This window comes from Carassius carassius, chromosome 5 (genome assembly GCF_963082965.1).
Source record: "Carassius carassius chromosome 5, fCarCar2.1, whole genome shotgun sequence".
NCBI lineage: Eukaryota > Metazoa > Chordata > Actinopteri > Cypriniformes > Cyprinidae > Carassius > Carassius carassius.
In genome coordinates, this window is record NC_081759.1 from 38,830,120 (window position 1) to 38,842,150 (window position 12,031).

The 12,031-nt window shown below is 36.3% G+C and overlaps 1 protein-coding gene and 1 pseudogene across 1 annotated transcript in view; both read right to left on the reverse strand.

Moving 5' to 3' along the window:
• Positions 1-323: 323 nt before the first annotated feature.
• LOC132140524 (mevalonate kinase-like) lies at positions 324-4,106 on the reverse strand (annotated as a pseudogene).
• A 1,329-nt stretch (positions 4,107-5,435) lies between these two features.
• Positions 5,436-12,031, reverse strand: part of LOC132140525 (ubiquitin-protein ligase E3B-like) — a 9,339-nt gene continuing 2,743 nt past the window's right edge. Inside the window, exons 7-12 of the mRNA XM_059549295.1 lie at positions 11,125-11,190; positions 10,961-11,019; positions 9,981-10,163; positions 8,341-8,452; positions 8,171-8,263; positions 5,436-8,073 (exon numbers count right to left, since the gene is read on the reverse strand). Coding sequence (XP_059405278.1) covers positions 7,882-8,073; positions 8,171-8,263; positions 8,341-8,452; positions 9,981-10,163; positions 10,961-11,019; positions 11,125-11,190 — 705 coding nt within the window. The 3' untranslated portion in view covers positions 5,436-7,881. The remainder of the gene's footprint in view (positions 8,074-8,170; positions 8,264-8,340; positions 8,453-9,980; positions 10,164-10,960; positions 11,020-11,124; positions 11,191-12,031) is intronic.

The window sequence follows — 12,031 nt, forward strand, 5'->3', positions numbered from 1 at the left end:
TTACCTCAAAAATCATAATTGTGCCTAGAAATGATTGTGCCTTCTTCAGCATTGTCTTCTTTAACGGAGGCTGTTTTTAAAGGTTCTAAGATCCTGATTAAAATTCAATGCGTTAGTGGCTTCAGGCATAAACAAAGAGTGTGGCCCAGTCTGACAGCTGCTGTGTCAAGTTGTTAGCTTTGTCAGTCAAGAGTGACAAGTGAGAGTCAGCTCACGAATCCCTCTAAACAGTCACGCAGTCTGCAGGGGGCCACCCTCTTGAAGACTTTTCAAACAATTCACAGCAATCAGACTGATTAACCACAGGTAGCATATCCAAAATATTCACTGTAGGGTTCCAGGAAGACATTTCATACAGAAACAACAATGACTGGTACAATTCTAATAAACCAGAATTGATAGAAGGTTCTCCATTTGTCCAAACAAATGCATTACAATGCTCTAGCAACCGCCCACAACACTCAGAAAAAAATATTTGAGAGGTCAAGCATCGGTCATTTCTCTGCGATAAAGATAAAAATGTTTATGCTTGGTACCTGGTCGTAGGAGAGTGATTGCACATGCCTCCTACCCCTGCTCCGGTCAGAGTGTCCCTACACAGTGTGTCCAGAGACCAGTGACCCACACCCATCACGTTCAGATGGTGCTGGTTTATATCAATCAGCTCCTAAAGAGACAAATGACACACAGAGAAACATCTCGAAAAGATCAATATAATCCATCCATCAGGGCCTTCTCTAAATAAAACTATTGATCATTTCTTTGCTCTGAAAATTACGGGCAGAGACTGATTCAAACTTGCATCTCCCTCATGGCATCACAATCAACGAGTAAATGCACAAACTACCAGGCCACATGTCTCACACCAGAATAGCATCTTTGCTCTCATGTAATATAACAAGTTTTGAGGGAATTCAGTGAATTAACTGATCCTAATACAGAGTGTTCTCTACAAAACCTTTTCTGTTCGTCCAAAACATGATAGATATGAGTCAGATTGTACAGAATTACTAGGGAAATCAACATTTTCATGTTGCAATTAATTGCTAATGCTTTTATTACGGTATATTTTATTATCATTATTATATTATCAAAGTGTTGTCATAATACAGTATAACAGGCTTAATAACTTTTTTCTTACAACAAAAATAAATGATCATTTAAATACATTAAAGCAATACACAAAAAAATGCATAAAGTTATAACATTTTACAAAGATTAAAGTGCATACTTATTCTATCACTTTACAATAAGATCTCATTAGTTAATATTAGTTGATGTATTAACATTCGCATTACTACATTTGCTACAGAAGTTATTAATCTTTTTAAAAATACAACTCTTAGTTCATGTTATCTCAATTAAATAACACAGTTGCAAGAGACATATTTATGTCTGACTGTATGACAAATGTCTTAGCTAAGGTTCTGACTGCCTCATTTACATGCAAAAACTAAAATGATGACAAGCGAGATTTTGCAGTAATGTTAGTTACATTTCACCTGGAAAATAACACTTAAATATAAACAAAAATACAATTATGGCAAAAAAAAATAAAGTATAAATAAATAAATAAAAAAATACAAAATTTAAAAAATAAACGGAGTCAAACTTTAAAATATATTAGTACTTTTATTTAGAAAGGATGCATTAAATTGATTAAAGGTACAGACTTTTATATATATATTTATTTTTATTTTTATTTTTTTATGCAGTTCTTTTGAATGTTGTATTCATCAAATAATCCTACAAAAAAAGGATCAGTGTTTCCACGAAAATATTAAACAGCACAATTGTTTTCAACATTAATAATAATAAGAAATGTTTAATCAAATAAATATAGCCTTGGTGAGAATAAGAAATTCCTTAAAAAAAAAAAATTTAAATAACTGTATCAACCCCAAACTTTTTTTAACAGTACTGAATCACAAAAGCAGCTGCTCAAAACAGAAATCATTACGATCCTGAAATGTGTCCTAGACACAACACTACACCAAAACTTTCAAACAAACGTCTGACACAAATGATCAATAATATCCACCTACTGCACATTGCTAAAGGTATCACCTTCTCTGTGAAGGACAAGCCGTGTGATTGTACCTCCAGTATGTTGTAGTGCTCGGCTGTAGGTCCATGTGTGGTCATCTCTGTGAGAGTCTGTTCACAGGGGGCAGGACACAGCGCTGACGGACTCCAGAACTGGCTTCATCACAGAGGGAAACCATAATAATTATATATAATTTTGTTCCATTTAGTTCTGCCCTTCGTAAGCAACAGAAGATACTTGTATGTTTCCCGGAACACAAATTAAGTACAATTTACCTTGATCTTCAAATTCCAAAAGTTTTCACCCCCCAGCTCTTAATGCATCGTGTTTCCTTCTGGAGCATCAGTGACAGTCTGAACCTTTTTTAATAGCTGTGTTTGAGTGCCTCAATTGTCCTCAGTGTGAAAAGATGCATCTCAAAATCATACAGTCACTGCTGGAAAGGATTCAAATATGCAAAGATGCTGGAAAACTGAAGAATCTGCAGGATATTAGATTTTTCTGAAGAACAGTTCTCAGTTTAACTGTTCAGAACAAACAAGGGGCTCATGAACAACCATCACAAAACAGAAAGACAGTCGTGGATCATCAGGTAACAGCACACAGTGTTAAGAGCCAAGGGTTCACAAACTTTTGAATGGGGATATTTTAATTTTTTTAATTTTTTGTCTTGTGGACTAAATGTAAACATTTTTTATGTACAATATCTTACTCAGGACAGTACTAAATAAAAAAATAACATGCATTTAGTATGATCTCTCATATTTTTTTAAAATTATTCACATTTTCACAGATTCTGCAAGTTCCCAAACTTTCGCATGCCACAGTATAAAAGTAATAATATTTCAAAATATGTGTGTTTTTATTTATTTTGTTCAAATGAAATCATAATTGGTAAAAAAAAAAAAAGAGCTATTCCAATCCTTGTGTTTTTTATTTTATTCATTTTTATTATACACTAATGTAGGAAGAGGCTGAAGAAATAATAAAGTTGATCATCAGCAGAAACACTGCAGCTAAATGTGATTGAGTGTGACCAGCGAAACAATTCTAAATGTTATGCCTTTTTTTCTATATTTCCTCTGGAAAGGGTATTTTGAACCACACATTTTCAAATTTCGAGAGGACAGACAAAGGACAAAGACTTCATCTCTGGTCCTTGGTTACTTAATGTATCATCTGAATTTCAAGGGTGGCATAACCTTATTGTTAACAATCTGGACTGGTAACCAAAAGGCTTCAGATTGTTTCAGGAGAGCACTCCCTGTAATAAATGACTGTATTCACTTTTAAAGAGTTAAAAGCAAATGGAACAGTCCTTACTTACATTATCTAAATAAAAGCCCCATAATCCATTGTAATGAAGTGTTACCTGGCTGACTCGTGCTATGGTGTAAGAGGATATGATATGTTTCCTCTAGCAGACAGCAGACAGGCAGACATTATAAGCAGCACTGGAGCCTAAACCAGCTTCTGTGGGCAACTCAGACCACACGGACACCGTGATGCTGGCCAGAGACCTGGAAGAAACAGCAAATCTAAAAAGTGCTTTAATAAAATGATACAGAGCGTTTAATGATGTTCTTACTCTGCAAAAACAGACAGGTACATATACTGTACAGGAAGGCCAACACTGCCATGCTTCTTGTGTCTGTGGAGTCCTCTGAAATCTTTGTGAATTCACATAGTCTCTTCAAAAGTTCTGCATCAAGTTCCTTCAGACCGCCTTGCTCGGCTGAAACCATGAACAGCCAAAGAAACATTCAAACTTATGAAGAAACTTATGAATGGTCCAAATAATAATGACTGAAATACTGACAGAATTTTCATTTTTGGGTGAACTATCTTTTTAATAAAAACCAAACATCCATCTCTCCTCACCTTTACTCCCTTCCAGAAGAGACTGCAGTGCAGTTATTGCCCAGGACAGAGATGTGCCAATATTGGGGAGGTTGATGTACACTTTACCGGATGATGTGGACTGCAGCCGCAGGAACGTGCGCAGGTTCAGACTCACAGCCAATGCAACCTGTGTACCTTTTTCCTGAGTGTTTTTCAGTCAGCGTCACCTTGTTACATCTGTTGTATGCAGACTGTTGTTGAGTGAAATGGATGAACATAAAAAAGCATCACCAGGTTTTACAATCTTCATCATTTGACTGCTTGGCACATTTGTAAAGGCAAATACTAATAGCTGGTTAATCTTGTGACATAACACCAGTTATGGCCTTCATCATAAGCTAATTTTGGCTAGCTAAGACAAGACCCAATGTAAGGCTTTGTGTCTCGGGGAAGGAACATGTTTCTCTGCTAAGCGTCTGGTTTGTACACAGAGTAATCCAAGCCAAAACATAAGATTACGAATTCTAAGCTAGGTTTTATTAGGCTTTATCTCTCTTCTACCATTTCAGTCTTTTCTCTCAGTTCATACCCAATTGCTTTCGATAGATTAGGGGCTCCATTCATTTCAAGTTAAGTCAAGGTATCTAAACTGACTACATCAATGTCAAGTTTGACTGTGATCAGCTCTGAAATCAGTTTCAAAGCAAGACTGTGTGAAAAAGATCACAACTGTGACAGTAAAGGCTTCTACATTGTTACAAAAAAAAATGTTCTAATATAATTAGTATGAAAATATTCTTTTCAGCCTTGGAACTCACTGATTCTATGTTTAAAAGAGATTGTAAAAAAAAAAAAAAAAAATTGCCGTATTTTATACTCATAACAGTACTTTGAATGATAAACTTAGTTTGGGTTGGTGAAAAATATGTAAGAAACTAAAAACAATTGAAGATAACTACCACCAATATCCTTTTCATTTTAAACGTAATTTAAAAATCTTTTTTTTTTCCAGTCATACTAACCTCCACAGGGCTTGGTTGGAGCTCATGGTTCTTCAGTTTTAAAAACAGCTCAAATATCATCCAGCAGTGCACCATGGGTGAGCGTAAGACTCTCTAAAAGGCATGTAAGGTACAATACTGCAAAACAGATTAGGGATGTTACATGAACCTATTTACCTGGAACAATCACTGTAAACGTGTACATCACATTTACAATAAAGAGTTAGTTCACCAAAAAAAAAGAAAAATATGTGTTGTTCCAAACCTGTATGGGTTTCCGTCTTCCATCGAACATCAAACTAGATATTTTGAAGAATGGTTGCCAACATTCTGCAGAATATCTTCTTTTGTGTTCAACTGAGGAAAGAAACTAATACAGGTTGTGTGAGTAAATGACCGAATTTTCATTTTTGGGTCAACAATCGCTTTAAAGACTTAAGTTTCATACATTTTGTCTCTGCATTATACAGTATCATGCTCTATTGTTATTCCAGCATACTATCAAGAATCTCACTTGATAATATAATAACAAATGACAGTGCACATTCTTGGTTGTTTAGTAAAGTTTTTAGATTTGGATATTCAAATATATGTACGTTTGTTCGACAATTAAGTTTACATTTTACAGAGGAAATATTACTGTACACATGAAGAACTTTACAATGCCATTGCTTTGTAATGTACTGGGTATATAACAACCTGCAGTTCACGTAGTGCAACCAAATTCAAAAGACACTTCATCATCAGGTGAAGGAATAGAGACCAGACACTTTAAAGGTTGTTGCCTCCCTATCAGAGAGAGAACAAGATTGTGTGACATCATGTAATTCAGCTGAGCTGTTTCATACACAGCATATTTTTGCATTTACAGCATTATGCCAAACACATTCCTCATCCACAACACCAACCAGAGCACTTGAACATCTTTCAAAGGGAACAGCATGTTAATGTCTGTTAATTTAAACACAAAACTCTGCTATTGGACTCAGCCTAAGCCCTTGTGCATTAGGACAGTACATTTATAACTTAACATTGACAGCAATGCATACAAAAAAAAAAGTTACATGAGCTTAAAGCCAGTTTTCCACATCTACAAAGGACTCTATACATCAGAAGATACTTCCATGCCTTGGTTAATGGGGAGCTGGGGAGGCTGGGCAGACAATGTTTACCTCTATAATTTTGCATATACGGCATACAAATGGAAAGAGGGTTTGCATATAATAAATATTGTGGACTATTCTAACTACAGCCAATTAATGTTTTTTAAAGACCCGAAACCAAGGGTGAATCTTATGAAGAAATGTCCAGGACATAATTCACCCCAAATTCAAAGCAAAGTAACAAATCATTTTTTGCATTAACAAAATGCAGCCTGGTACAATGATTAAAAATAATAATTTCAGTTCAAATAACAACCATGAATAAATGCTACCATGATGTTTTCTTGATGGTCAATTTAAAATCTTAACGACCTTAAAAGCAGGCTTCACTTCCGTTTTGCAAAACATATTTTTCTTAAAATTTTGCGGGGGGGGTGGGCAACCCAAAAATTTCTTAACAGATTAACCTTAACCTTCTTAAAAAAAATTAATACAAAAAAAGGAAAAAGAACAAACAATACAATATCAACAGCACACTATGACCTCTGTGACATGGAATCATTTCAATCATCCAATGACATCATGACATTTTTTTTGTCTACTGGAAAACCATTTCAGGAGATTCCATTGAGCCCACTGACCTTTCTAGGAAGTTACTGCAACACTCTCCCTTTAAGAACAAAAGTCCCTTCGAGAGCTGGTTTGATAGCTGGTCATCTTTACTGTATGGCTTAATTCCAGTAGTATACACCTCAATGATGAGCAAAGAGTTAGTGGGAGATGACAGGGAAAGTGGTTTGTAATGTAATGGCTGAGTAAAGAATTCCTAACACTTCCTTCATCAATTAAAACACTCCAAGACAAGGAATTGATCTTAATGAATAGATGAGTTTGACATGAAGACAGGGTTAGGGCTGAAAAGCATGAATGAGTATAATATCATGAGTAAAAAGAAATGTCACTATGACGTGAGGCAGATTCTGGAAAGGGCTCTCTGTAGTGTATGTGAAGAGAAAGCAGGAAAGGAGAGGTGTATCTCTGAAGGGACATCTCTTATCTGACATACCGCTGGCTCTGACATGCTGAAGTCGATCAACAGTGCTGGGTTTCCTCTTAAAGCACGATCCTCAAGTCCAGTTTAGCTTCAGCTATGGGCTTGAAAGCATTTGCCTACCAAACAGGCAAAAGCTTCATTTGTGTCTTGAGTTGTATGGCTTGCAGTGCATTAGTATTGCTTTCCTGTTCCCTTCCTGGAGAAGTGAGACACGGAGACCTGAGAGACAATGCTAAACTGTTTCTGCAGATCTGTATATCCACCGCTGTATCTTCTGTAACTTTAAGATGAGGTTTAGGAGTGTTTGTCAACGAATGGACGCAGTGCTTAGAAGCCAATAAAGACTAAGCCCCCGATTTAGTTTTTCAAATGAAGTTGATGTATTAGGGACTTGACAACATTAAATTGAGCTGGTTTAAAACTGATCGTATAAGGCGTTTGGAGCTCTCTTGGCTTCAAATGCTGGGAATGAAGAACATGACACTAAATATGGATCTTTAAGTGGTTCAAAAAACAACTCTGTAGGTAATGTTCAAGACTTTTTAATATACTTCTATGGTTGATCTTCTTCAAGTCTCTAAGTCTGAATGGACATGTTTGTATGTTGCTTCATTCACTTGCACATTCACATTTGGTAGATAAGACTGATGAACAAAATTCTCCTTGAGCAACTCAAGTTTAGGGGCCTTGGCTGAAGGCCAAAATGTCAACGAATCAAGATTGAAATCATTATGTTTCCAACTTCAACCTTTGTGAGGCCACTTTAGCTCAGCCACTGCCAGTTTTTGTATTTGTAGATGTATGAGTTTGTATGGGTAGAATAAACTTGTTGTGTTATGAAAGCTCAAAGCCAGTGTTCATGCTGATTGCGTAGCGGAGTTTGTCTCTGAGGATGCTCTTCTTGCTGTAGTTGGGCAGCTTGAGCAGGTTGAAACAAGTGGAGGATGTAGGGAGGCGACCGCCTGGCTCCTTCTTACGAATGGTAAAAAAGCCGCGCAGAACGCTACCTAAAGTGTCGCCTGTGTCCTGCGTATGCAATCAAACACAAAGAAGCATGATGAAGAAGCTACACAATCATTGCAGATCAATGTGTGGAATAAGAAGATGAGGGGTGATGTCTAACCTGATCATCTGACACTTCTACACAACGGATGGAGAAAGGAGGTTTGAGGTAGGCAAATCCAAGCAGAGGAGGTCTTGAGCAGCTGGTGACAAACTGAGGAGTAATACAGCCACATTATAGACGGTAATAAACCTTGAAATAACCCAAATCAAACCTTCAAGATGTGTTACCTTCAAGAACATGGCTCTCTCCTCAGGGGAAAAGTCACTTGAGAGAATGTCCCACAGCCAAAGAATGACTCTGTGGCTGCTATGGAAACCTCCGTAGTACACCGTGTGCTTCCTGGGAGAGACAGGAAATCACATGCATCATTTTGAGTAACCTTTTTAAGACCGTTCTTCACAGCATGTGATTATTAGTGCTACATTTTCAGTGCTGACTATGAAAAAGATCTGCACGGTGGTTATAAACGTGGTTAAATGTGACCCTGAACCACAAAACCAATAATAGGGGTCAATTTTTCGAAATTGAGACTGAATAAATAAGCTTTCCATTGATGCATTTGTTAGGATTGGATAATATTTGGCTGAGATACAACTATTTGAAAATCTGGAATCTGAGGGTGCAAAAAAATCTAAATACTGAGAAAATCGCCTTTAAAATTGTTCAAATGAAGGTCTTAGTAATGCATATTACTAATGAAAAATTCAATTTTAATATATTTTCAGTAGGAAATTTACAAAATATCCTCAGGGAACATGATATTTACTTAATAGCATAATGATTTTTGGCATAAAATAAAAATCTATAATTTTGACCCATACAATGTATTTTTGGCTATTGCTAAAAAATATACCCCAGCGACTTAAGACTGGTTTTGTGCTCCAGGGTCACACATGTGTTCAAGTCTTTGCTTGTATGGGCTACCGGAAAAATTTTTAGATATCTGAACAAATCCGTGAGAAATAAAAGATAATTTAAATAATTAAATTAAAAAGCCAGCAACCAGAAATAAACATCTGGCATATATATATATATATATATATATATATATATATATATATATATATATATATATATATATATATATTAGCTAATCTAATAATCGAATCTATATATATATTAGGGGCCGGAGCCGAATACCATATTTGGAAAGGCACGAATAATGGCTTCAAAAATGAATAACGGATAACGAATAATTCTGCCCGAATGTTCGGCTGAGGCTGCAGCAGTCTGGTGTTTACTAGATTCACAAGTGAGCCAGGGGATCAGCGCAATATTTTACACAAACCTCTGAATTCACTCAATGAGCTCTGCCTACTTCCGGTTTTTATCCAAATACAGATCCGAATAATTTAGTGATTGATACAGATACAAATACTGGCTTCGCTGCACACCCCTAATATATATATATATGCCTGCTTGCTTAGATGATCTGCTCACACGCTTTAACTTCGGGCATGAGCAGATCGGTTTCTACGCTTGAGAAGCGTTCAGCTTTTCCGCCAACAAATTCCGTATTGTAAATAGCGTGAGCGCATCTTGCATCATTTTAAAAAGGCAGAACATAAAATTAGCTTTAGTTAAAAAAATTTTTTAAATGACTATTTTTTTTTTATTTCTATAGATATCACAATAATGATGTTATTGTGAAACATGCCCACAATGTAGTGAAAACTTAAAACTGTGTCTGCCCAATTTAAGACCTATTCCATTGATGATTAATTACTGTTCACTGAAGATGTGATGTATTCCAAATGCTTCCAGCCTTGTAGGTTTGATGCACTTCATCATTCTTAGTTTTTTTTGCTAACCAACAAACTGATATAACAAAAACCTTCTATACCATTGTTAATATGTGCAGACTCACTTGAGATCATCCAGGTCTATCTCAGCGTTGTCTCCAGAGATGAGCCTCTGGACCTCAGGGGTGGAGAACATGTGAAGCCACTCTGGGTTGATGATGCTGCGGAAGCCCCTGATGAATGCGGCCGTCTGCTCCTTGATCTGGGTGTGCATGCGAAAGTGGGCCATCAGGTGGATATAGCTGATCCTGGAGGATGGTGAGCAAAAGAATAAAACAGTGCGTTGCAATTTTTTTGGTCTTAACTTTTGAATATGCAATACATTTTTTTTTTATCAACACTTGAATATACTAGGTTTTATAAAAATGCATAATTTTAGCAAAAAGCTGAGAAAATCACATCTGGATAATATTCAGTACCATTTTCAAAGCATAAATCCAGTAAATCGCTTCCATTAATACCTCCAAAGCTTGCACAGACATGTACGACTTCCTGGATCAACATTTTACACCGTCACAGTTTTCATTTATATGTTGTCTGTTGCTGATGATCGCATTATTTTTAATATGCATCTGTTTATATAAGAGATGTTTCTCCGACCTGTTTGTGTGTTTTTGATTGGGAGGTTTTGTACTTGTTCAGAAGATGTGGAATAGCGCCCCCCAGCGTATAACAGTGAAAACACAAAGTCGTAAAAACTCTTCAATGGCGGGGAAGCATTGTCTTCTAAATGATGAGATAACTCGTCAATTGCGGGGAAAGAGTTAAAGGTTAATAACAAAACATGAACTGAAAAACAATCTTCTATTGTGTCCTATTCTATATAAGAGAATCCAATTGTGAGAGAACAATAGGTTTAAATAGATAAATTAAGTATTTGTCTGTGGTTGCAAATCCCTAATTGCTTTTTGAACCGCTCTGCTTCCAATACTAATTCGTTTTTTTCATCACGTCATTTCTTCTTCTTGTAATGAATGTGAATAGGAGGCAGCACTACCACGAAAATGTTATTTACAATTTGACCAAAGAGACAAAATGAACTCACTTGTTTTCATTAGTGACAGGCATGGTCTTTCCACCAGGAATTAGCTCATGACAGACTAACTGTGAAGAGACAACGAAAGAAAATGAGTGAGCGTATGAGAGAATAAGGTAACCCAATAGTGTCAGAAGAACCAGCTGTTTTCAGCTGAAACAAAAGTTGCTTACCTGCCCCATCACCTCTTCATCATAAGACAAAGTGAGACCCAAATCACTGACATCCCCATCATAACGCTGAAAAATCAAATCAATATTTGGTCATGGATATTACTACATGCTCAAAACAAATATGAAACAAACTCAAGAAAACAGCCTGTTTTTTATGTTTTATTTCATGAATTAGTTATATAACAAACATGCATTAAGGGTATCAGTTGCCTCTATAGCTACATTGTCAGATTTGGTGACCCTACTATTTGAGTGCAGCTGTTGGTATCTGACCAAAATGCTTTTCGCAGTTCGAAACGAGGATTTGACATCACTAGAGTGAATCGGTGTTCAAATCTTAAGCCATTTTGTATAAAACAATAGAGAGCAGTAACTTCTAATACTGCATTGTGGGATATGGTTACTAAGCTGTACAGCTGCAATTGTTCATGCCAGACTAAAATGCTTTTAGTGGTATGGAACAGAGAAGGTTAGACATCACCAGAGTAAATCTTGGTACCATTAAAGGCATTGTGTGTAAAATAAAGGGGATTATTCGAATTAGGCAACAGATTTGAGTAATGTCAAATGCTTCTTTGTCAGATTTGTCGACCCTGCAGTTTGTGTGCAGCTATTGCATTGGACCAAAATGTGTTTTAAAACGAAAGAGATTAGACATCACCAAAATGAAATAAAAAAAAACATCAAACTCATTCTGTGTGGAATAGAGAGGGGTATTTCGGTTACTCCTAATGCTATGTTGTCTTATTTGATAACCCTGGTGTATATCTGCAGCGGTTCACATCAGAACATTACACTTTTTAGAATTTAAAATAAAAATGAGTTAATTTAGGTAACTAAAGCTATAATAGATGAGGGCAACATATTTCAGTAACATCTAATGTTGCCCTGTTGGATTTGGAGACCT